General features: G+C 41.9%; 2 protein-coding genes across 4 annotated transcripts; one reads left to right on the top strand and one right to left on the bottom strand.

The window, feature by feature from the left end:
* Positions 1-1,045: 1,045 nt before the first annotated feature.
* On the bottom strand, positions 1,046-11,478 carry LOC111661928 (oxysterol-binding protein-related protein 2-like). Of its 3 annotated transcripts, none has more exons than XM_087176433.1 (14): positions 11,374-11,478; positions 10,936-11,081; positions 10,709-10,820; positions 8,496-8,571; positions 7,866-8,000; positions 7,613-7,710; positions 7,314-7,496; positions 6,658-6,765; positions 6,479-6,568; positions 6,260-6,386; positions 5,548-5,667; positions 5,022-5,145; positions 4,789-4,885; positions 1,046-3,325 (listed from the first exon to the last, which is right to left on the bottom strand). In XM_087176433.1, the coding sequence occupies exons 2-14, from the start codon at positions 10,970-10,972 to the stop codon at positions 3,223-3,225; spliced, it is 1,410 nt and encodes a 469-aa protein (XP_087032559.1). In that variant the 5' UTR covers positions 10,973-11,081; positions 11,374-11,478; the 3' UTR covers positions 1,046-3,222. The 3 variants fall into 3 exon arrangements, with proteins under 3 accessions (XP_087032559.1, XP_023271396.1, XP_087032560.1); XM_023415628.2 differs by having other exon boundaries at positions 4,795-4,885; XM_087176434.1 differs by having other exon boundaries at positions 10,936-10,973; positions 11,374-11,452.
* Positions 11,479-13,037: 1,559 nt separating this feature from the next.
* On the top strand, positions 13,038-25,588 carry LOC111661859 (uncharacterized). The gene is made up of 9 exons (XM_023415544.2): positions 13,038-13,844; positions 16,137-16,361; positions 17,398-17,556; positions 19,656-19,727; positions 19,839-21,059; positions 21,173-21,292; positions 22,716-22,765; positions 22,847-24,023; positions 25,025-25,588. The coding sequence occupies exons 1-9, from the start codon at positions 13,197-13,199 to the stop codon at positions 25,178-25,180; spliced, it is 3,828 nt and encodes a 1,275-aa protein (XP_023271312.1). The 5' UTR covers positions 13,038-13,196; the 3' UTR covers positions 25,181-25,588.
* Positions 25,589-26,492: the final 904 nt, after the last annotated feature.

The raw sequence follows: 26,492 nt of genomic DNA, 5'->3' as shown, positions 1-26,492 counted from the left end.
GCCTCTCTGTAATAGTTCTGTGTCTTCTGTAGTAGTTTGTGTTTCTTTGTGGTGGCTCTGTGTATCTCTGTATTCATATGCACAAATTGAATACAGAGATACACAGAGAAATTTTAACTGTTTCTGTGTCTTTGCAGTCATGTGTCTCTTTGTGGTCCACGGGGGCTTTTCCATTCAAGTGTGGACTGCAAGATCAAGTAATAAAGTAGGACCAGGCTTAAAGGATAACTGTGATAATATTGTGTATTTAACAACCATGTAATGATCTCACTAACAACTATTGCTTGAGCAGCCGTTCAAAGCATGATAGATCTTATTCCTTTGAAATTAATTGTAAAATTAACACATAAACCACACTGCTGCACTGGGTAACATGTACATGGATTACAAGGAACACACAGACTGTGTTTTATGCCATAAATACTCAATATCGCACTAAATTTGCTGCCAAAATGAGTTTACAGCAAATGCACTATTTACTCTTTTATTAGTGATGTTTAAATACTACATTTTCAATCTGTTGTAGGAAATTATTCAGCCTAAATTAAATTATATTATATATATATTATTTTTGTCTCAAGAAGTTCCAAGACAGACTAACATTGTTGGTTTTGTTTTTTTATGGGATTTGTTCATAATAGAATAAAGAAAAACTCCAGCTTTATCCTCTAAAGATTCTATTGTTTCAATTAATAGATTAAATCATTTGTTTATAAAATGTCAAAAAAAAAAAAAAAAGTTGAGAAATGCCCAAAAATAATGAATCAACAATGAAAATACTTGTCTACTTGTAACTGCTTGTCAAATGTTGCATTATGTCAATAATCAGAGTAGTTTGTCCTTCTCAGTTTCTTTTTAATATTTTTAGAGGCCTGAAAAGTCAGAAAAAATACATTATGTTGTGTAGCAGAAAAATATTTTGTCTTTACTATCCTATAAATGATCTTGTAAAGACTTGGTTGGGAATCACTGGTATAAAAACACATTGATGTCAAAGTGTAGAACTGATACTAAAAATCTGATTATTCAAACAGTGACATGGCTGTAATTTCAATAGTCCATAATTTATTTCTTAAATATACCTTGTATGCATATGGTTATGTGTGGATAACAGTATGAGGAGGAGGAAAAACAGATCAATGAACATACAATGTAAACATTTTCAAATGGATGCTAGACAGACAGAGAAGGGCGTAAAGAGTATGAGATCAAAGGAACCATCAGACTGAACCTGCACCTTTAGGTGTCTGCAGGCGTCACAAAGTGCTTTGAATTCAGAGTAAAGTTGAGAGCAGCTGGGGGAAGACATGATGTTGGACATTTCACGATACAATATGTGCATAGGACTGTGAGCGGTCAAATGTGCAGTTTAATGCAAGGTTAGTGCTCAGAAACAAGAAGGAACATCTCTACACTGTCTAATAACCACACGGCTGTACAGTTTGTATGTGAGCATCATATCATCAGCACAAAATTCATTAGCCGCTGCCTCTGTAGCGTCTGAAGCACACATTGGCTACTAGCTAAAGAAAAATTAAGTGTTTTATTTTATTTTTCACATTTTAGGAGGGCAGACTGGATGGATCAGTTTGCATAGGTTCATGGTGCCTTCAGTGTCCTGTCTTATTCGTTCCTGCTGTATCCAAAAACACAGCTTTGATTTATTGAAAAATGACCAAGGAATTCAAACTGGATACTCCAGTCAGAGTTACTTGTCCACATGTGAAGACAGTAGCTATAATCAGGAGTCAATATGACACAGCTTTCTATTTCAACCAGAGATTTTCAAAGTGCACCTCCACAAAGGGACCCAGTCAACGCAGTCAAATCTGATCTGACACTTCCCGAGAATATCATGTGTCATTTCTTCAATTTTGAATAAACATCCAAAAGTCAGATTAGAAATGACAGAATTATAACCCCAGAATTTGCCTCAGAATCATCACATTTTTAAGTGTTCTTCCGTATCAAACTAAACCATTGATAGGTGTTTGTACATCCATGGGTAAATTGCGAAAAGGAACTGTTAATATATAATTCAGCATAAATTTAATGAGGCCAATTTGCCAAATGTAAACAAAAAAATGGTGTTCAAGTTGTCGGCCATAGGTAACTAACTGTTTCCTTGGCAACATTATATTTCTTGTCTGTCTTGATATTTTTCGACAGTACTGAGGCTCAGAACGTCCCATCAACGTGGTTTTTATATTCTGGGAACACGGACACTCTCCTCTATCCATTCATCTGCAGGTATTGACTGCGTTGAGACCCTGTGAACATCTAGACAAAAAGATCAACAATTGTCAGGTGGTGGAGCCCACAGTGTCGGACTTTGAAAACCCCTGCTTTAAACCAATACGCTCTGTATGCCTTTGCTTTAAAGTTTTATGTGAATACATTATTACAGTATCCTACTATACTCAGTGCAGAAGAAGTTTTTTTTATGGCTTTAAAGTGTGTAAATAATCATCTTGGTGACCATGCATGCACCAGTTATTATACACATTAACTATGTTACAGCGGACAACAATATAATGCACCAACAATTTCTGTTTACTGTGGCAGTAAACATGGTTGTAAGCAGCTTTTGTTTCTACTGTATGTCTCTATTCACAGAAAATTATCACACTTGTGATGTTTTAGGGACGTTTAGTGCTAACTAAAATAGACATCTAATATTCAAATAGGTTATATATAAAAGTAGCAGATGTGTTTAAATAACCCCTGATATCTGAATGCAACTTGACAGAAGTGTGTGGAGTGTCTACAGGTGAGGCTATGGTTGAGTACCTGAACTAAACCTGAAAATATATCCTTTAGAAGTCTGAGCTTTGTGACCTGCAGCAGCACCGCAGGGATCACACAGGTGACTGGTTTAAAACCCTCAACAGGTGAGTTACATACATGTGGATTATTGTCAACATCAGAATATGACTAGGGAATATAAAGATGAAGATGTTTGATGCTCAACATTTACAGTAAGTAAACTCTAAAATTCTCCTTAATATTTTTTTTTCTTTTCCTGTGGACAACGTTCACAGTCAATTGCAGATAATCTGATAAACTGTCTGATCACATTTTTGATATCAGCTTTTCATTGATTCAAACAAAGACACAGTACCACTGAGCGTCTGGATGTCACAAAGACACAAATCTTAGATGCTGAGAGAAACAAAGTAAATCCTATCAGTGAGGAGATCTTCACACTGAGCACCTCCTGTGTCAATAAATGTTGGGACAGTCAGTGTAATTCCTGTCAAAGTATCCACCTGTGTACAGCCAATCCTCAGCTCCTGTGTGGGGGTTTGTTCCCAGCTGGAACCACCTGAGGAGACAGAAGGCAAGTGAGACCTGTTTTTAATGACAGGGTTAAGGGAAAACGTTACATAACAGGAGCAATGTGCAGTTGTGGGAGCATGTTTCAATTATAATGTGTGGAGCATTTTCTGCATTTAGTTTAATTCAAAGTGGGATTTTTTTCTAATAATTTTTTTTATATTTTTTGAAATTATATTTCATGTACAATGGCTGAATTCCAGTAAATTGGGAGACACTCATTAGCTCTTTTGAGACATGGAATATATCATGTTGCTGGTCTCAGCAGTCTGTTCAAATGATGACATTTTCCTTTGGCTTTACTCGGATGTGACAAACCTTTACGCAAACAGCAATGAGGCTTGTGCAATATTTGCCATTTCTTTCACCAGAGGAAGGGATAACACCACAAGACTTTATTGACACCCGTCTTGTTTTATTTCTTTATAAACAATACTGGGGAGAGCATGCAGCCAGCAAAGATTGATCTGTGAGCAGATGACACAGTGAAATAAAGAGTCGCTCCTTGGTTAAATGAGGCGACTGCTGGCTTGCAAACTGCATTTCACACACTCGTGTCATCATTTTACCAGTTAAAATGAATCACAAAATAACACACAAAAACAGATTGATGACTTTCTCCAGGATCTATTTACATTCTGTACAAAAGGTGTAGATGACATCAGTCTTAAAACTGCTGAAGGAATTGCATTAAAAAAAAGTCTCTGCATACAAATATCTTAGATTATGACTGAATGACAAATTGTCTCTCCATATTCACATTAACAACCTTGTGGAGAAAGTGAAACCTAAATCAGGTTTTACTTTCATTTTAAGAAATTTAAAATACAGAGAGAGATTCACATGTACATTTCAATCTTTAAAGCCTCCCTTGGTAAAATTCCTGTTTACGTTAATGAGTGACTTTTTCCTGTTTTTAACAGCTGTCAGACCAGATCATCTAGACAGATAATCTTCAGTGTCCACAGAGTCTGTTCAGACCCTGATAAAACTGAATTTTCTTTTTATACACCTTTTTTTTTTTTTTTTTTTTTTAAAGTGGCAAAAACACGTTTTTGGGGATGGCCTCGTCCACGGCAGTGCATCACTCAACTTCTGTGCTGGAGCTCCCTGATGTTTCTCTCAACTGCGAGGGCGCCATTCTGAGTCTACGACAGGTAATAAACTGACTGTACCTCACACAACCCCCTGTCAAATTACCCGGATTATCACTTTTAATTAATCTGACTGCATCCAATTCAGACCAGTGATGTGGAAATGTTACTACTATACGTCTTATGTCTTAAGATTGCAGTTGTGACTTTTACGCAGAAGGGACTCGGGTGTTATTCCAACATGAGACCGACAAGTTAAGTTACCATCACATTTACATAACGAGGTGCATGTCTGAGAGGGGCTCCAGCTGCAACCTCCTGAGAATACACCATGTAAAGTTACAGATTTATAACTCACACACACCTGGTTGACCAGTCCTCCTCATCCATGGAGCGTTCCCGGCGTGCGGCCCTTTGTTTCTCCTCTAACCGCTCCTTCTCTGTACTTGCCGTCTCTATAAAACACAAAAATAATGAAGAAGCCATTACAGCATCGCGTCAGGGTTCTAGTAATGCAGTGATGTGTGGAAGGAATAGTTTCAGCTTGTCTCAGCATTTATAGAGGTCGCGTTTATGTGAGGCTGGGGTTACCTATGTCTCCATTTTCCATGGCTCTGATGTCGGGCCTCAGCCGGCAGTCTGTCGGTGCCATCAGTCTATCCATACTGGGCTCCAGCTCATTTAGTGTCATGGCAAAGCTGGTGAAGTTATACATCTACAAAGGAAACGCAGGACGGAACACAGCAGAGGTTAAGTAATGAAAATAATATTTTAAAGTATAGGGTTTCAGCTCAGTTGAACAGCTGGCGGTACAACTGTTAACCCCCCCCCCCCCCAAAAAAAAAAAAAACCAAGGGCCTTAAAACTTCAATTTAAAAAAAAAAAAAGTTTCATGTTCTTAAGGTTGCTAAGCGACAGGAGCTGCAACACAACGATAAGGGCAGGTACAGCTGGTGAAGCGAAGTGGAGATCCTCTGTGGGCGAGACTTATTTTGATTCAGCCTTTGCGGTCTAGGGCGAGTACAAAGGCCACACCTCCTTAGACTGCGTCCTCTGAGGGATGTGGCCCATGAATTGAGACACAGCTATGGTGTGTGTGTGTGTGTGTGACACTGACCTGTGCTGAGTGAGTAGGCCGCGGCGTTATCCTCCACAGTAAGGCACTTCCTGGTATCACAGTCACAGTCTCTTGAACTTCTGGCATCTCATCTGCTTCCTCACCTTCACAACTATGTTCCTACACACACACACACACACACACACACACACACACACACACACACACACACACACAAACACAAACACACACACACACACACACACACACACACACACACACAGATCCAACCAGATAAATAATAACATTATCATCACACATGGACCAACTAGCTAAAGCTTACAGTACGTAGAATACATGTGCAAACAGGTGATTCACAGAAATACAGTTGCCACAAATTCAACACGTCTCTCAAGCAACAATGCATGTCATTGCAAGACATTATGGATTAGTGCTGGCAATGATCTAATCATACACTGCACTTTGAACATAACTGGAACTAGACAACAGCATTAGCACACTACAGATATCAAATACACTTTTACCTTACCTTCTACTAAAGCCACTGCATGTTATTGTGAAAGGAAAAGATACCGTTTGAGAAAAACATTTTAGAGTGATGAGTAAAATTCACAGATTACTTCACGTTGTAAGACAGATAAAACAAGTCAAAGACAAGCGTGAGAACAGACTCTAAGCAGCATTTCATCTCAGTGGAAGGTTAGATGTCAGTCGGTTCATCAGTTTCTAGTCAAATCGGAGCGTCACTCACCTGTTTGGGCTTCTTCAAGTCTCCTCCCGTCTTCTTGTCTGACTTCTTGTATGTTTCATAAACCTTGGGGTCCACGCTGTACATGCACTCTGTCCACTTCCCATAGATCACTCGCCGCTTCTTCTTACTGGTTCCACAGCAGAGACAGAAAATTCACCTTGGAGAAAATTAAATCACAGCCACTGGCTATTCACAGTGTTGTTATGGTTACGCTCTTACCTTTTGTCTTGAATATAACCTTCTACTTTGTGCAGCTCTTTCCCAAACATCCCACATGGTTTGAAGTTCAACACACACTTATCCCCCGTGCTGAGGAAATAAATGGAGGAAATATGTATATCAATCAGTAAGCACCGGTGGACGGTTTAAATCTTGCAATGCAGTGTTTGTCATTGTACCTGTGGTTGACTATCTCCACAGTTCCATACTGCTCAATCCAGAGTTTCCCCAGGATGATGTTATGTACACAGCACAACGGATTTGTCCACGTGTACGCTTCTTTATGTCTGTAAGAAAATCACAGCTTCTTGAATGAATAGTTTTACACTACACAGTGTTATTGTTAATTACTGAGCGTTAGAGGTGCTGGAAGGTGGATTTTTTTTTTTTTACCTTTGAACTGAAACAGGCTAGTTGTTTCCCCCCGTTTCTAGTCTTTGTGCTAAGCTAAGGTAACCAGCTGTTGGCTGTAGCTTCATATTTAACAGACACATACAGGAGTGGTATCGATCTTCTCATCTAACTCTCGCTAGGAAACCAATAAAGTGCCTTTGCTATAATGTGGAACTACTTTAAATATTGTTTGGCTATATCGATGTCATGGCTGTTTTAACTTTCACATTTTCATGCAAAATCAAGCAAGCAACAAAGCAAAACTGAAATTTCAGGAAAAGCCAAGAACATTCAAAGTATTTCCACATGCAGACATCGAGTACGAACAAATCATTAAAACAATTATATGAAAGCACAACAACAACAACAACAACAACAACAACAACAACAACGAGTACGGGCATGCAGAAAATCCACACAGATAAGTGACATAAATACTCACTTCAGTAACTCCAGTGTCATGGTGCCTTTGGGCTCAGCCTCCACACTTTTGCCCCAGAACTTGAGTTTCGGGTAGATGGAGCCATGAAACTCAAACTCTTGCTTCAGAGACTGAGCATGGAAGGCACTGATAGGGGGGTGGTGGCTCACCTGCTCCGAGATCAATCTGTATCCGTCATCCTCCCTTAAAAAACATTTAAAAACTCTCATAAATGAAAGTAAAAATGCTATCATCAAGGCGAAACTGTACTATGCAGTTTCAAGTTTCCACAGGCTTTTGCCAACAGTCTTGACTAATACCTTATGAGTTCAAATGTCTCCCCCAGTAAAGGATTAAATGGCTTTCCAGTCCTTTCCCATTGTGATGCTACAGCTGAAACAGCAAATGCCGCAACAACCTGTCACAGAGACATGAAGTGGGTCAGAGTAGACCTGCAATGATTAGTTGATTTTTCAATCGACAGAAAATTAATTGCTAAATCAAGCTGTTATGTTAACATTGTGATATTATATTGAACAAATACACAACATCAGAGTCATCTGTTATCTCTACCTGCATGCGGTCTATGGAGTCTGATAAACTGCAGGCTTGGTGGATAAGGTGAGTGTGTTCCATGTACTCTGAGATCCTCTGGAGAAAGCTCAGCGGCTCATTAAACACAACTGGCATGGCTATTTTGGACAGCTCCTGTAACACCCCAACAAAAATAAAAAATTAATAAAATCATATACTAGATTCAAAGAGTAAAACAGCACTGTTGTACAAAATACTTTACTCAAAGAAGCTCATGCATCATATTATTTAACTTCTAAGCAACAGAAATGCACTCCCTTTCAACTGTGTGAAAGACAAAACCATGACTTCTGCATCGACTGTATGCAGGTGTTCATTCAAGTTATTTTAGTTCTTTCAGATGGCTGCAAAGAGTGCATTTCCCAAACCAATTATAGCCATCTGAGCATTGGAAAGAACAGCGAGTTCAGTCAAGACTCATCTTGTAGAGGCGAGTTGAAAGCTGAAGTATGTAAAGTACTCAATTATTTAAAAATAAAATGCATGCTACACCACCCCAGAATCTGGATACTGCTTGTTCGTAGCAAAGTTGATGTCAGAAAATCAGATTAAACCGCCTGAGTACCTGAACCTGAGCTTTCTATTCTCATACTTGTAATAGGGACTCACCATGCCGATGCATTTCTTCAGTATACTCCACACACTGAAATTGTTTCTGGAGATCATTTCAGCAGGCAGGGTTTTCCTGGAACACATTTGGACCAAATAAGATTGTAAAGATCTTGTAAAATCAGACAAAACCTTTGACAGTGTATCTGTTAACAGCTGGCTCTTAATGGTTGGTCAATAATACAACTGATGACTGTAGCTACACCGACATGCTTGGCAGAAGAGGTGCTCACTACCTAACATCATAAAAATGTGGTTACACTGCCCTTTCTGCCTCCACGTGTGAGTGCATGCATGATGAAACCCTCAAATCATGAACCCAAACTCTAATGTGGTCATGTGATAACACGCATACATAAATACACACATACATGCATCTGTAGTCACCGGTGTCACCTGCCCAGCCTTCCCCCTTAAGGGCGGGGCCTTGTGGATAACCTGTGTGTGTGACGTAGTGATTGAGGTGTCCTGGGAAGTAGAGATCTGTCGTGTGAGTTTGTGCCGTCGAGTGAGACTGAGCCGCGTGCCGTGCAGCCGGAGAAGCTACATGCTACAGGTAGTCAGAAAGAAGTGTCTAGATAAGTTCAGGATAACGACGTGACAGTGTTGAAAGGCCGGGAGTTGTGTTCGCTGCCAGCGTGGGAACAAAGCACTTTAACGTGAATGCAAAGCCTGGTCCGGACTGAGAGCTAGTTAGCAGCTAAGTAACGAGCCAAGCTAAATAACCCAAGCTACGGGTCAGAGCCTACTGCTGGCGGGAGGTAACAATAGTTTGGCCAAACGTGTGCAAATGAGGTATTTTGTTGATTTTTGAAGAAAAAAAGAAACAACTCCACTGCAGAAAATGAGCATTTCTTCAAATGTTAATGAACCGTTACTTTTTAAGTTCATAAACCTAAAAAAAAAAAGTTTGAGCACCACACCAAGTCAGTTTAGTAACCTCCCCTTTGGCACTACTTACAGACAGCTTACAGTCTCCCTGCAGATCACTTGAAGTTATAAGATCTTTTTAGGCTGTCTTGCACACGCAGAATGTTTTAAGATCTACACACGGATTTCCAATGATCTCTCAGAGCTGTAGGAGTGCAGCTGGACTTGCTTGAGGTTCTTGTAGACGTTTCACCAGCTGCACCTGAAGAAGCCTTTCATATGAGAGGAACCTCAAACAAGAGTAGTTAAAGCTAAGAGATACAATGACTCGGATGACTGAGAATCTTATGTCTTTCAATGATGCTCATGTGAGGGGACTGAGAGAGCTGTCACACAATCTTCAGCTCGTGTCTCTTGAAGTAGGTCATGTTGGATTTTGAGTTTTACTTTGGATCATCATCCTGTTGGAGAGGCAAAGCTCTTTACAGTTTCAATTTGGGTCCAGAGTTTGCTGATATATAGTGGGATCCATTCTTCCATGTATCTGTGCAATGTTTCCTGTGCCACTGGCTCAACCCCAAAGCAGAATATTTCCACTCACATGCTTAACAGATGGCAAATTGTTCTTTTCCTCAAACGTCGCTCCCTTTTTTCCTCCATACACACCTTTGGTGATTGTGGCCTTAGATCTCCATCCTAACATCTTCTGTGCACAGCACATATCTCTAAAACAACTCTGGATTATCCAGAAGTTGCTCTGTATATTTCAGAGGTACTTTGTGATGAGATCACAGGTAAGGCTTCCTTCTGAAGATTCTTCCATGTATCATGTTTGTGCATCAACGCTGCACAGTGGGACATTTTTCCTTTCACGTCCTTTGCTGTCATAGGATGGGTTTACCTTTCTTCTCTGCGGTTGTGCTGTTTTATCTGAAAAATGTCTGTGTCTTTGAGATCCATAGCTTTCATTTCTTACTGACAGTTGAAATTTCAAACTGGAAGCACTGACATCTTAGTTATAGCCTCCAGTTAGGCATCATTTTCAGGTCCTCAGTCAGTTTCTTCAAGGAGAATTTATTATTGGCTGACAACTTCTAATGACAATTCTTGACATGCCTTACAAGTCGTAACAAGTCAATTAAGGCCAAATGAGTTAATGATAATCTGAGTGTTTCACAAGCAGTAACGGTGCATTAAGATCTGAAGAAAGGCTCAATTGTAATGCTGTAATGTTTGCTGCAGGGGTCGTATTTACTTCTTTTCGCTTAAAATTACAACAAAAGATGTAATTTATCCGAATACAACAGTGCATACACGCATACAGACTTCTATACATCCCTCACCTGCGCTCCCACACCCCATTCTCCTGTGTGGTGCTGCCGTCGGTCACCTGCTTGCTGTCAAACACCAGGGCATCTTTAAAACTGACCTCACAGGAATCATCTGACTCCAGCCCTGTTGGGGGCAAGAGGAGGGGGAGGGGGGTGAAGAAAGTAAAGACGCGGTTCATTCATTTTTAGACACGATAAGTAAATATGTTTAACTACAGACCACTCTCAGTCCGTCTCACCTGTCTCAGCGTCGTAAAACTCCTCCTCGCTGTTCATACTGAGCAGAAAAAGTAACTAAGCGTTACTCAGAAGCCATGTTTCCACCATCGGCCTGTCCCTGCAGCCCAGCCTCTCTCCAAGCATCACAGACAGCCAAACACACTACCTGCAACACGGACAGCTCGTTACACCGAGCAGGGCAGCTGGCAGTGGTCGTCAAAGCCAAACATTTTCTAGACCATGCTATGAATAAAATAACAGCTGTCAGTACATCCGTTCCCCGGAGCTGTTAGTTAGCTATCTGACTAGCTAACTAGCCGTTAGCATCGCTGCTGCACTGAGTTAAAACATCAGCTGGAGAGTGGACAGCAGAGATTAGCTAACGTTATCAGCACAGACACCGACAAACACATACCAGCACACACACGAAGATTTAAACACAATCCAATTAAATGTACCTGTGAATTAAGGTCAAATTAAAGCGCTAGTGACATAAACAATCGAAGAGTGCACTGCCTCTGAAGCTGGGCGGAAGTGGGCGGCAAGGACACCCTGATTGACAACTCCTTCAGCCAATCAGATCGCAGCCAGTAGCCGTCTAGAAATAGAAGGTAAAGAACAGATGTTGAGTCCAGCAGCTATTTTCAACACAGATTCAATAATGTGACATTAAACAAGGCCACTGATGAGTTTAACATAGGCTGGGAGGACCTGACTCCTCAAATAAAGGAAGTATGGTTTGACGGGTTTTAAAGGGCAGAACCCCCTTAACATGTACAAAAAATTACATGTACCTCTTAATTTGTACCTTAAAATGCCACATTAAAAAAAAAAAAAAAAAAAAAAATATATATATATATATATATAGCTCTCAATTTTCCTCTTGATTTAAAAATTGAGGCTTTTTTGAGGAGTAAATTGAAGTGTCGTTTTCACAGTTTTAATAAGTTGTAATGGCCCTTTTAATTTGGCCCTTTTAATTTGGCCCTTAAACCATACATATCATCCAGATGTTGAGTCCAGCAGCTATTTTCAACAAAGATTCAATAATATGACGTTTAAAAAGTCACACAGGACATTAATATAGGCTGGGAGGACATGACCAGTGGTGGACATTTGCTCAGGTAGTGTAGCCTACTTAAGTTTTGAGGTAGTTAGAGGCCTACTTGTTACTTTGCATGAAAAATTACTTAAACGAGACTATCAAAATAGTTATTTTTCTGTCAACTGTTTCAGCAATTGTTTCAGATGCAGAGTTGCAAATACTCACGTAATTGAGGAGTTTATAGTTTTTTCAACAAAGCGTCTTATTTGATAACATTTCATATATTTCGTATGTAAAAGCTTAAGTGGGTCGAGGTAAACCGCCCCCTGTATTTCTGCCCACAAATTAGTGCTGAATACAGCTCAAGTAATCCACAAGGTGGCAGCTTCATACCTGTGATCAGTCAACGCTAAAATTAACTTAAATTTGGACATTTATTTCAAAAATTCTGTTTGAAATACTGCAGTAAATAAATCTTAAACCCAAGATGCATCCCATCAAAGGGACATTTTGTGTGAATTTTGAATATGTTGTCTTCAGAATCTATTAATCTACAGGGAGCATAAATGTTTTGACTCTTAAAGTCAAGTAATTGTTTTATTAAAATTGGTAAATAAATTAATAATAGTTGAATACTCGGAAGGATAAATGGTAAGTTTAACTGTGTATCAGGTTTGCACAGCAGAGAGTGGAAGCTGGGTGGCCGCAACATTGACTCAACTGCTTCAAAGTCAATTAATGAGTCACAGTAAGTCCGGGAAAAGTGAGTTTTTGAAATAAAATCTTATTAGCACTATGTGCCTCATCGACCATTGAGCCATATTAGGAAGCAACTAGTGTATTAAAAAAAAGTGTGTCCTTATCAAGATAGATGATGTGTGGAAAAAAATTTAAAGCATAAAATGAATATTTAACTTTGGTCGAATGAACAAGAAATCAGAGCGTTTTCATCAAGGTTGGATGGCAGGCCTTTATTTTGGAAGTGATGACCGGAAATCATTAAACTGCGTAAGTCAGACACTGGTCACTGTCTGCCCTCTGTCTGCATTATGCCAAAGTTTCAGTCTTCAGGATGTGGAGCAGCCAGTCGGATCTCTAACGACATTGAGCTGTAAAGTGCGGACTTAAGACTTATTTTATTTGTGAATAAATCATGATCATCTTGAATAAAAAAACTGCATGCCTACTTTTTTCCACCTGAAAACATAAGAGAAAGAGTCACGGGAAAAAGTCGGAATGAACAGAGACGGAGACAAGAGCGCAAAGACTGCGCTCCGGAGCCAGAAACCACCCAGGACGCACCAGCAAGTTTCTGTCCAGAAGAAGAAGAAGGATCCGACTTCTAAAGATGCTCAAAGTGGCCCCTTCTCCAAAGAGGCACAGTCAGGTCAGTCAGACTCAGAGAAGGAGGTGAAAATTGCCGGATTACAGGGAAAGCGTTCGGGGAAAGTGTCATCCAGTGCCACCGCAGAATGCCAGAGGAGTCCCGGCACGCAGAGGAAACTATCCGATGCCAGCAACGCATCAGAGGACCTGAGCAAAGACTCCGGCTGCCTCTCTGGGAAACTCTCCTCCTCCGACAGCAGCTCAGAAATATCCGACTGCCCCTCGGAGGGCAACAAGCACGACTCTCCAAGTAGCGAAAATGAATTAAGCTGGATAGACGGCAGAGCTTATGTGAACCCGGACATCGAGGAGAAAGCTGACGGCAAACCGTGCGCAAAAGCGGCCAGAGATAGCTGCGCTCTGCAGCCTGATGCGACTGGAGCGACCCTCGGTTTGTTTAACTCCTCAGGGACGTTCATGGAGCTTATGATGGGGGAGACAACCGAGGATCTTGTCAGGGAGGTGGAAGATTTGAGATCAGAGAATGAGTATCTGAAAGTAAGTTTAATTCAATTGTAGGCTACTTGATTCAATTTGTTTAATTCAGTTTGCGATTTTAATTAGGTTTGCATGATATCCTGTCTTGCAATAAATTTCCTCATATCTCTAAGATGGCTTTATAAAATCTATAAGAGCATGCCAGTCCCAATGAGAGGCCCTCCAGACTCTGGACACCAGAGCCGATTTTCTGTAGCCTAAATGCTCATGTCAGTCTTCATTAGTGACTGCAGGATGAGTGAAGGGAAGCTCTCATCAAAAGTCAAGAGTCTCTGCTGACTTAAATAACGTGGTATCATCAGTCAATTTCTATATAAAAACTGCTTATTGGTAGAAAAATTACAAAGGAAATCTCTGGAAAACCAGGTCAAACAAAACAGCCAGTCATTAGTTCTGGTTGCAAATCAAAGAATTTCTAAGAAGTCATTATTTATGGCCACTTTTAATTGGTGCAATTCAAAAGTAGAAATGAGCAAAACAGTGACTTGCTCCTTCATACGTTTGTTGCCATTTATTTGAGCAGTAATTTTGTGTCTGTAGGTACTGTGGTACTGTTAGTGATGCAGACTGCTGTGTCTTTCATTTCCTGTATGACATGCTTTATAAATAAGCAATGGATCAAGTATTCAAGTCCTTTACTCAAGTAAAAGTATCAATACCACACTGGACTATAAAAATACTTAATTACTAGCAAATGTACAGCATTCAAAACGTGTTGTTCTGTAAACATTATCAGGAAAATGTTCTTAAAAGTAGGCTACTCAATGCAGGGAAATGGCCCCTGTGTATTGTTTTATGTAATTGCATTATTAGGCTACAACTCACGTGTTAAGCAGCATTTTCCTGTTGAAGTTGGTTGAGATAGATTTTAACTCTGGAGCTGCAGCCAGTGATTCTTTTCATAATGGATTGATATGCTGATGATTTTCTTGATCAGTCCATTTGTTGTTTGGTTTGTTAAGTCTAAGACAAGTGAGAAATGCCTTCACGGCATACACTGAATACAAAGATGGACATAGCTTCTATGATGTCACCCATAGCTTTCTGAAGAGCTGTTTTCAACAGGTCAGAGTGGGCTGCTCACTGTCGCCATCTTGGCAGCGCCTGACTCGTATAACTACTGGCTAATCCAAAATTGGGCAATGAGGTGAGGCATGTGTGGAGCTGAGACTTATGTGCTTGCAGGTTTAACAACTGTGGCAAGAACTGGCTCCCGTTAGCATCATTAATACAGCTGGGGCTCAGGCATCTTGCTCAAAGGCTAACCTAACGCTAATTAATTTGCTGGCTAAATAGCTAGTTAACGTGCTAAGCTAACAAGCCAGGTAAGGTGAGCGCAGACATTGATACTTGCTAATTAGTGGTAATATGTAAATAGAAAAATACTAGAATTTAATTCTGCTCAGAAAACAGGAGCACAGACTTCTTCACATTCTGTTAGTCAAGTAACCGAACAAACAATATTATTTGTCTGAAATTTTTATGAAAAATCCTTCGAAAGTCACCAACATTACAAACAGAGAGGTTCAGCGACTTGTAGTAGCTGAGGCGACAGCTAGTGGCTAGCCAACTGTGATGGCAACCACCTGCACTCAAAGCAAGCTCACCCTTAATCAATGTATAACTTTAAACCTTAATAAAAAATTTATATTAAAATTTTTTTACCCCCAGTACAGCTGTCATGAAAGGGGAAAGCTGTATAGACCAAAATTGTGTTTTGTACCAGCCTGTAAACATGTTTTTCTGCTGTAAAGTTGTTCATTTTAACATGAGAGTCGATGTGGATTGACTCACTTCTGCAGCCAGCCTCAAGAAGTCATTCAAGGAACTGCAGTTTTTGGCACTTCTGTATTGGCTTCATTTTTCAGCCTCCGAGGTTGCCCCTTGATACAGAGTTGGTCATGTGAGCATTAAAACACTGTCTATTTAGAACATAACACTATATCCAGTAGATTTGACTTTAATTATTTTGAACAATGGTCTTAGGTTGATGTGTAGCATCCACATGTTCTTGGCTTCTCGGTGGCACTTCCATATTATTAAGTTCCAAGACAGATCCATTGGAGTTGTCACCAATACAACTTGAATTTCTGGAAACTTTTATTTTGGATGATTGTTAGAATAACTCGTCATAAGCAAAGCACTAGACCCCTCTTGCCTCCTAAATGCCCACTTCTTTCACACTACACACCTCCAGTTTGTAGCGCAGCCTTTTTCTTGAAAACTGTAGGTCTCAAACCCAAACAGATTTTTTTGGTCTTAATAGCTGTATTTCTGTGTCGTCTGTCTCAGGATGAGGTGGAGGAGCTCCGCTGTGAGATGCTGGAAATGCGTGACATGTTCCAGGAGGAGGAGGTGTACCAGCTGCAGGAGCTGCGGCTGCAGCTGGAGCAGGCCAACAAGATGTGTCGCATCCTTCAGTACCGCCTCCGCAAAGCCGAGCGCCGCAGCATCCGAGTGGCTCAGACGGGACAGGTGGACGGGGAGCTGGTTAGGAGCCTGGAGCATGATATCAAGGTTAGGAGTCTGCTAACTCCGCCTCCCTCTGTGTGTGTAACCATGTGGTCTTGTTAAAACTCACACACTGACTGAATCACTGCCATTCCAGTTGCCGACATCAAAGTGAACATTTTCTGTTAGTCCCACAAAGGTTTTTCTCATTTCAGTACACTAAACAGTGATCAACTTGTTCATACACACTGAAGGACTGTAATCAGCTGACAGCACTATGAGTCACGACTGTTGGCTGTGCTGTAAAGTACTCCCTGCTGTTGGCCACACCACAAAAAATTCATTAGGTTGAAATGTCTTCATCATGCATCCTGTTGATATTTTTAACATACCATGCTGTAATTATGTGGTGAGCTGTTGTCCATGAGTAGGAAACATAAAAGCACAGTAATCTTCATCAGAATCATGGCAAGTCAATCACTGTCGTTAAAACGAGACCCTGCGGTGGCAGCCTGACTCTGTTTCTCTGAACCAGCGTATGTATAGTGCCGGTGTTGGATTCCCAGCAGCCCCAGCTTCACCCCCCCCATCCACTAATATGGTGAATTCCTGTGAAAAGCATTTCCTTGTAAAGTTTTTCTGCTTTAGCCAAACCAACTGCTGCAGAGAACATACTGCAGTCACAAAACAATGCAAATGAGTACAACTAGGACCAAAAGATTTTCTTACAGCACTTTGCCTGATTGAATCTATGGATGGATTACTGAACAGGCCAAGGGCCCCAAGGGGACCCCAGATCCAGACCCTCTATTTGAAGTGACTGTTAACATTTCTTGTTGGAAGGTCAATCAAACGACTATAAAGATTATTACAAAGAAACACAAAGAGCCAAAAAGAGGTGATAAAGCCATAAAATGACCAAATGGTGACACAGAATGGCCATAAAGAGACGTGACCACTTTGTCTTTTGTTGACGCGTTATGTCTCTTTCATTCTTTGGGCTTTGGGTTGGGAGCCTTTTACGTGTCTGTGCTCAGGGAACTATTTTAATAATCAGTCTCTGATTGGAGCTACAATAACCTGGCCTTTGTTTTGCTTGCAGGTTGCAAAGAGTGTTTCTCTCCGGCTGTACAACGAGCTGGAGGCGGTACAGAAGAAGAACTCCCAGTTGGAGTGGGAAAATGAGGTGCTTCGTGAGAAGACACAGGAACTGGAAGTGGCCAAGCAGGTCTTACAGACGGAGGCAGAGAAGGCCAGAGAGGTGTGAAATTTTACATTAAAACCAGTCAAAAATTAGTTTTGCTTACTGCTATTTCATGTCTGGAAGGGCTCTTAAATAACTGGGTCTCGATATGCAGCCTAAACCTTGACAGAAACATAAGCTTACACCCCTCATAAACCTCCATCCCTCTGGTCAGGAATCCTCCTTTCCATTACCCCGCACAGCTGCACCCATCTCAGCCAGTTGTCCCCCTGATGTCAGGTGACACATGACCCTGGTGCAGATCAATGATATGAGTGGAGGGCTCGGCCCGCAGCTGCCCTGTGCCTGGGTGGGGAGAAGAAGCCTGGTATGCTGAAGCCTGAACTCCAGGCACAGCTGATATTCTCAGCCGAGAGGACAGAGAAAAGGGAGAGAGGGTGCGAGAGATTACAGAAATAGACTCTCTCTTGCTTTCTCTCTTTCTGCTTCTATTAAGCTAGGCTAAATCTGGATCAGCATGTATTATGGCATTCATAAAGGCGAGTGTTGGTGTGCTGACATACTGACCTACAACCATCACAACCCACACATACTTTCATCAAACTGTACCCACCACACCCTGACAGTGATTGAATTTCCAGTCCACCTTTTATTCTTGCAGCCCCTCCTGCCTCGGCGCCTCTTGTGGTAACGATCGTGCACTCTGGTGACACGTGTTCGGTTTAATCCAGGATTCGGTGCTTTGGCGTGAGCTCAGTCTAGTCCACTCAGCTGAAACAGCTGCTAGTCCCTTTGATCCCAACAAGGAAATCCACTTACATTACCTAATCTAGGAGCACAAAACACAGTTTAGATAGATGTGAAGGAGGATGAGCATTTGAGAGATTCACACTGCTGTCCTGCGTGTGGGCCTTGACTGGTAACACAATACAGTCAGGTCATAATGTAGCTGAAAAAGCTAGAACAATAACAAAAGCATGAACGAAGACATGTAAAACAGACTGCAGCTGCACTTTTATTTTGAAGTGCAACACACCATTTATCTTCATCATGTATATAATCCTCTGTAATTTGTAATATCACATTTCAGGTCACAGTATATCTGCACAGCCTACAGGCCCACTGACCTTGAACTGAAAAGACTGCAACCCTTATGTTTGCTTCTTCTAGCCTGACTATGAGATTACTTTATTAACATTCCGACATCATGTCTAGTGTCTAAGAGTGAGACAATGCCGCCAGCCAGAAGCTAACATTCCTCCCATGCTCAGACTTACAAATAAACTCACTCATGTAGAGAGAGGAGGAACTCAGAGGTGAGAAAAAGTTTTGATCCAAACACACCATAGACACTTAGTGCATTTTAAACATCTCTGAAAGTAGCACAAAGGCGTGTTGAGCATTTAATATTTAGCAATTGAATAAAAAAATAAAAAAAAACCTTTTTTTGGGAAATTCACTTTCTTTGTTTTTTTTTATGAGAGTTACAATAAAATAATGATACCACTCTCATGTCTGTCCATCAAATATGATGCTGTAGCCAGCAGTATACCTTACCTATACCTACCATACCTAGTAGTAGCTAAAGCTCACTAATAACATGTTGTTTGTTTAAACCATACAAAAACCAAAACAATAATTTGTGGTCAGTAAGGCTCCATGAAGTCACTGTGCCCAGCCAAGAAATAGTCCGGCATGTAACCTTGTAAAACCACAAATTGGTGTATTAAACAAATGAGATACAACATTTTTATTAGTGAGCTTTAGAGGCGCTGGCAGGTAGATTTTGTTACCTTTGGACAGCACCTGGCTAGCTGTTTCCCCCTGTTTATACTCTTTATGCTAACCGTTGCTATCTGGGTCCTGGTGATAGATTATTCAACAGTTATGAGAATAATTTTGATCTTCTCATTGAACTCTCAGCTAGAAATGTCAAACTGTTCCTTTAAAGTGAAAGGATCCTGTTGAGCTGTGGAGCAGATTTCAGTGCGGTCTCTAAACAGCTGTTCTTTATGTTGTTGTGTATATCACAGTTTTAAAGGCTGTTAAAAATGTCCCAAAAGATGAAAAGATGCAAATTTAACAAACTGAGACATCTTAAACTAATTTCATGGCTTTTTATGTACTGAACACTTTTCCATGTTTTTCTTCCTCAGATCTCTCTGAGGAAGAAAAGCATCCGTTCATCAGCCAGTAGGTCTGAGAAGAGGCTCTGTCAACAGATTGAGGTTTGATATATTCATAATTCATGTTTGATGATGATGAAAACTGGCTGCACCTATGAGAAGCTGTTATTGGCTGTAAGTGATTATAATTGTCGTTACTGTGCTTGCCAAAAGGATGACAGCGCCGATCTCAAGTGCCAACTCCACTTTGCCAAAGAGGAATTAGCTCTCATGTGCAAGAAGCTCACCAAACTGGTATCAGAGAGTGAGGGCATGCGCGAGGAGCTGGCCAAATACCACTCAGCCTACGGCGACATAGATGCCACCCAATCACCCGAAGGCAAACACAACTCCGCCCACGCCAGGGAGGCGGAGGTCAAAGTTCATTTGAAGCTGGTGGAAGAGGAGGCCACACTCCTGAGCCGACGCATCGTTGAACTGGAGGTGGAGAACCGTGGACTGAGAGCAGAAATGAGCGACCTGAGAGAGAAAATAGGAGGAGGAGGAGGAGGGGAAGAGGATGAGGAAGAGAATCGGGATGTTGTGGAGGAAAATGTGGCAGCTTCAACGCCGGTGAAGGACAGAGACGGAAGGGAGCAAAGTTCCAAAGTGGGATTACCTGCTTACGAGCAGGGTCAGGATGAGGAAGCAGAAAAAGGTAAAAGTGATGTTGGGACATCTCTGCTTTGCAACCAATCACAAACTGAAGGGGTGATTACTGCTTGTCACATCACTCGAGAAGGTCCTGTAGGCGGTGAGTGGGACCCTTCAGACAGTCCGGAGGGTGACGACAACAAAAAAAATGACAGTGGTCTCAAAGGAATGACTGTGAAAGACTATGAAACCCTCCTAGCTCTCAGAGATCATTCCTGCATTTTGAGTTCAGCCATACAGCTCCTGACGACACCTGCAAAAAACAGGCATTGTTCATCTCCCACATGTGCTTTTACCTCTTCGATAGACGTGGACTCGAATGGTAAGGCGCAGAAGATATTGCCGCCGGGACCTTTAAATGAGGCCTTGGAGCTTCTGAAGGCCATGCTGTTGGCTTTCATTGGGAGGGTGGAGACGCTTTTAACTGGAGAGGATTTAGGCAAAAACTCTGCTCACAAGGACGGACATGTTTGGGATTCCTACGCTTTCTCCTTTCACTCTGGAGACTGTGCAGATCATGACGTGGATAATCATAATGTGAAAGAGACACCAAGCGAGCAGGAGTGTGTTGAAGACCTCCGCACCACCGAGGTTAAGGAGAGAGCGACAAGACAAGCGCCTTCTTTCCAGTGGGACCTCCTCCACAGCTGGAGGGACCCAAAAATGCAACTTTCCCTGCAGATTCTGTGGATCCTCCATCGGTGGTGTCAAGTTAAAGGACCCGAGCTGGAGGGAAAAGAGGTCAAATTAAAGATGTTGATCATTTACTGTTTCGATTAAGAGAATTGTGTATGTCTTTAGCGCTTTGGTGCATCTTTGAAATATCTAAATATGTTTGGACTTTTTTGACTCAGGGTAAAGACAAAACCATGTCTGTGCTGCGAGGGTTGTTGCAGGACCTCGGTGCAGAGCTTCGGGATGAGCGGATTGAATTCCCCAGTGAGGCCAAGGCCATGCAGGGCAAGGCAGCTGAGGTAAGGATGGTGTTTACCCTTCAGGCATGTTTCCCCCCCTGCTGTGTGCGAGGCTGTGTGATACAGCGGGAAGTCCTGCCAACGATCTGTCTCCTCGGCCACACGTCCTCCTGACTCTCGGTTCAACAGGCATCATGAAAAGACTCATGCCAGAGTATTTAGGCTAATCTCTTGTAGGGGCGACAGCCAAACAGGACAGGCATGTTCAAATCTGCTGCATGAAATACCTCAAATGATTCTCTGCAGTGACCAAACGTGATGTAATATTTCAAACTTACCTATGTTCAGTTACTGTTTCCACCTGTTTGGTCAAATGCAAATGGAAAGATAGTTTTAATGCATTAGTTAAGAAATGTAATCCAACATTTGAGTTGCTGCCACAGGACTGTTGGTGCGTCCTTAGCACAGCATGACTCAAGATCTGCTTTGCAAAGGCCGGATTTATTTCTTTTTCTCCTTCTTACTCCACAGGGTAGAGACTGTAATCCCTCATTTCCTCAGAGGAACATTTAGTTTGCCATTATAAAAACAAGACTGGGAGTCTACTGCTACGTTAGTGGCTCTGTGAGGCTGCAATAACTCACAGCCATGCATTGAGCTGAATGCTACCATCATCATGCTCGAGATCTTTCCCATCTGTACCATCCATGACATATGACGTGAACACGATGTAACGTTTAACAAATGAAATGCCCTGTCACGTCCCGTGGGAGGGAAGGTAATGGTGGGACGGATTCCCATGTTTATGAATTGTGAGCGTTCACGCCAACTCAAGATGGCAGCTGTCAATTGTCTTCTTCTACTGCTTCTCACTCAGTTCCAGAAATACTGGCTGTCTGAATAAATAAACACTAACAAAATAACAGAGAAAGACACAAACATCAGCTGCATTTCTTTAAAGAACATCGTATTACCTTGACAGCAAATAGTGTAACAACGTTGAGTGATGGAGGTTTTACTGCAGAGTTGATCGTGTAGGGGTAAAAATACTGTGTTTGTTCAATATAGCAACAAGACAATTAATTTGCAGCATTTTATTACCTTTAACAGACTTTGGCTGCACTTTTTGTGGTTTTTATCAGACAGAGTACAGCTGAGGCTGGTGAGAAGGTTTTGCAGGTAATTGGTCATACAGGAAAATATTGTTGGACAAATTAAAATTTAACCTGATGATGGCCCTAGAAGAAAAATTACAAGAGCACAAAAGTTATTACAATTCATCGTGAGGGGGACGTGAATGTCTGTACCAAATTTCATGGCGATCCATCCAAATTTTATTGAGCTATTTTAGTCTGGATGAAAGTGGTGGATCTATCAACAAACCAACAGAGTCGTCCATAGTGTGGGTAAAAAGTCTCTGAAACACCACGATTTACAAGTTAACTGTCCAACTGCTTATTGTGTCTGTCCTCTCTTTGCTCAGTTTGCCGTCAGCGATATCTTTCATGACGAACGACCCTGTGAAGCTGACAGGTCAGTGTTTTCTCCATCTAATCCTTTTTATTCATGAGGTCGTTGTAGTCATAACTCAACTGTCTCCTGCTGTTTTCACAGAATCTGCAGCTCAAAGGGGAAAAGACTGAGGCGACAGTTTTCCCCACACGGCCCTAAGAGGAAGAACTGGTGCTATGTGAGCCAGGAGGCCGCCCAGCTGGACCGAGAAGACCCTGTTAAGACTTGGGACCATCTAATCATGCCGCTTAGCTTCCCTCATCTCAATTTTGAGCAGATGTCAGTGGAGAGAAGCCACACTGCCCCGGAGAAGTCGGCCTTCCGCATCTACTACAGCCCCCCGTCAGCTCGCAGAGTCCAGCTGGCTCAGTTGAAGCAAAGCCCCGTCGCAGACAGAGAGTCTGTCAGCACTCCCTCTCCTTGGTGCACGCCGCCGACCTCCTTCTCTCCACTCTGTCTGGTCTCATCTGCTAACATGAGCGACGACGTGAAGGAAATGACAGCCAGCTGGAGGCAGGCGGTTCATGGCAGTTCGCAGGAGAAGAAAGGGAGATTAGTTGGCCAGTGGGTGGACGTGGCCTGCTCAGGTACTCAGACCCACATGAAGCCACAGATGGTGAGTGTTGGTCTGCAGACAGATGGGAATCAGGGGCCGGTCGCCATGAGAAGCAGCCCCTCTCGAGGCCTGAGCTCCTCCTTGGTCTCCGCCCGCTCTCATCACATCTCCACCTCACTGGACGGAGTAGCAGGTCGAGTCGAGAGGCCCAGACCCTCCACCTCCTCACCTAAAATGTACCGGCGACACTCTGCCTCCGGTGTATCCCCTCTCCCCTCAACCACCGGTTTGAGCTCCCCCTCCTCTGTATCCACCTCCAGAGACCGAGCACTGTGGAACCTGAATCACCAGAGCCCCTCTGGCCTCGCATGGACCCGACAAACCAGAGCAGGCGCAGGGCAGAACCACAGTTCTCTGAGCAGCGCCAAGCCTCCAACCAAAGCTGCAGGCACCAACCGTTACGGTTTGGTCTCTGAGTTTCTGCGCAGGGTGAGCGGTCGGACTGAGAAACCGGTCCCGGCGTCAGGACAGAAGACGAAGAGCGGCCTGAAGAACCTGGAACGTGTTCCGACGAGGCCTCCAGCCGCCTCGCTGCACAGGACTGACAGTGTGACAAGGATCGTCAACCAGAGGTTCATGAAGCAGAGAGAGGAGGCCAGCCGAGCCCAGAGAGAGGAGAGGGGCAGCAGCCTGAACCACGCTGTCAGACAGGGCACAGCAGAGGTCAGTGTATCAAAGAAAAACATGCATCACTACATCAGGGGTTAACAGTTACATTCAGCCATGGACCAGATTTTTTTTTTCACATTGTTCATCAGGGGGACAAAGAGCAGGGTAAACACATTGTTCATCAACAAATAAAATTGGATTGATTGTATCTGAGGAAAGACGTCAGTTAAAGTAAATAATACATTCAGCCTTTATTGAGAGGGACAGTGAGGAGAGACTGGAAAGAGACTGTAGCTCATCCTTAATGGTGTGCGTTGCGTGTTGTTTTTATATTGTTTATATTGTTATCCAGACTTATTTATTGAAAAAAAGTTTCAAAAGTTTAAATACTATAGAAGTGAAAACTTCAGCTTTGGCCCATGTTTGAACACCAAGCTCACAATTAGCATTTTTCACGACGTCATTTTGACATGTCTCAGTAGGAAAAGCACATGCATAAATAAAATCCATGAGAGGGAATAGATCATTTGAAAACATGAATACAATTAAATAAATGAATAAAAGAAGTAATGGCCGTATCAGCTGGAGCCACAGCAGTAGCACTCCCCAAGACCTGAGAACTGACTACAAAGTGGAGTTTGCCTTTTAAAGACCAATTAATCAATACACAGAGGCTGCATTCACCTGACCATCAAGTTGCTTCATTTCAAACTGAGCATGAGCTCTAGTGTTGCAATGAACTGCCAGTTGTAATTTCCCACAGCTCAAGGAGATGTATTCAGATTGCTTGTTTTATTTGACAGAACTCAGAGGTGTTCAGTTTGCCGTCATATACGACAAAGAAAAACACAAATCCTCACGTTTGAGAAGCTGGAACAAGAGAATATTTTGTATTTTAATTGTTCTAATTGCCAATTAATCTTCTGTCAACTGACATATTGATTAATCGACATATTGTTACCGACCTAATGAGCTTCAACGAACTGGCATTCTACTATAAAGCTTTTCTGCTACTTCATCCACCTCCTCTCCATCTCTACTGTCTCTCCGAGCAGGACGGAAACTACGACTGCAGCTCCGGCAGCACCTTGACCTTCTGCTTCGCCCGTCCATCTCGCTCCACCCAGAGACAACCGTCTAACCAGAGCAAACTCCACCGACACAGATACTCTCCTCCGGTGAGCACGGCCGCAGACTCCACCTGTGAGTGAGTGAGTGAACGGGCAGAGGAGTAACAGCAGCAGTTCTCCTGATACTTCTGGACAGCTGAGAGCGCTCGTTGCCATGGGGCAGGAATTTAACATGTAATGTTTAAATGTAAACCCTGCTTTACTGCAAATGGGAGAACTGGTAGACTGTATGTGGGATGTGTAGGAGAGCTGTGAGTAAACTGATAGTGATAGATGTTTCTTTTGGTGCAATTAAAAACACAGATTAATGCTTATTTCAATTACTAAAAAAAATACAATCTTACAAATGTTGATTACTCATTTATAATAACAGTTTAAACTCTAAACTAAAACTGACTTTTGCACTTATATTGTGATTTAATTTTATATTATCTTTATGGTATTTTGTAGACAATATCCTGTTTTACTGAATAAACATCTACAATCTGACCAAGATGCTGTAACTGATTTATTTTTTTTCTGTCACACCTCACTCTGAAATTTGTAGGTTTTTATTTAAGCTGTAGAAATGAGTTTACTCTGCAGTAATCAGCTGCTTCAGGAGAGGGCTTTACCTCACATGCTCAAAAAAGAAAAAGTAACTGCTAAGTAGTTAATAAGATAAGATTTCCTCGCCTGTTAGGAGCATGATCCCCCTCCCTCCCTCCCTCTCTCCCTCCCTCCCCAGTTGTGTGACTCTTGCCTTTCACTGTCACTGAAAAGCTGCAGCCACCACATCAGAGTGTACTGCTCTGTTTTGTAATTGTTTAATATACACTTGGACATTAAATTTAAATTCACTGTGGGAGATGGAAGCTCAGATCTTCTTGGAGTAGATAAGCTGAATTGGTTGCAACTGGCGGCAGCCGGCCTGAGGCTGCAGTCAAGGACAGAGCAAGTGGAGGAGTCACACAATGACACGGTGTCATGTTTCTGCTCTCAACACGCCTTCATCCTCTACTGTTACGCATGACACACACACACACACACACACACACACACACACACACACAACAATGTAGGTTACTGCCCAGTGGAGTATCTTCAATTCACTGTGACCTAGTTTCACACAAGTAGTGACAATCACACACAAAATAGACCAACAACAAGAAATGTGTCTGACAAAGGTAATATTAATGAATAATCAATAATGATAATAATAATTATAATTTGTAGTGTATTTTGTTAGAAAATAAAAAAATAGGCAAAATCATGTGAGTGTCACATTGTTGTAAATCTTTTCCGGTAATTAAATTTCCTGCAGTGCATAAATGTGTTTGAACCAAAGCAGAGTTACAAACAAACAAACAAATTGGTTGACTATATCTCTAAGTTCAAACACACCACTCTCACC

This window comes from Seriola lalandi, unplaced genomic scaffold (assembly GCF_002814215.2).
Source record: "Seriola lalandi dorsalis isolate HSWRI2012SDOR001 ecotype SW California unplaced genomic scaffold, Sedor1 jcf7180002054554, whole genome shotgun sequence".
Taxonomy (NCBI): Eukaryota; Metazoa; Chordata; class Actinopteri; order Carangiformes; family Carangidae; genus Seriola; species Seriola lalandi.
The sequence above is the reverse complement of the archived record's forward strand: the minus strand, read 5'-3'. Positions and strand labels throughout refer to the sequence as shown.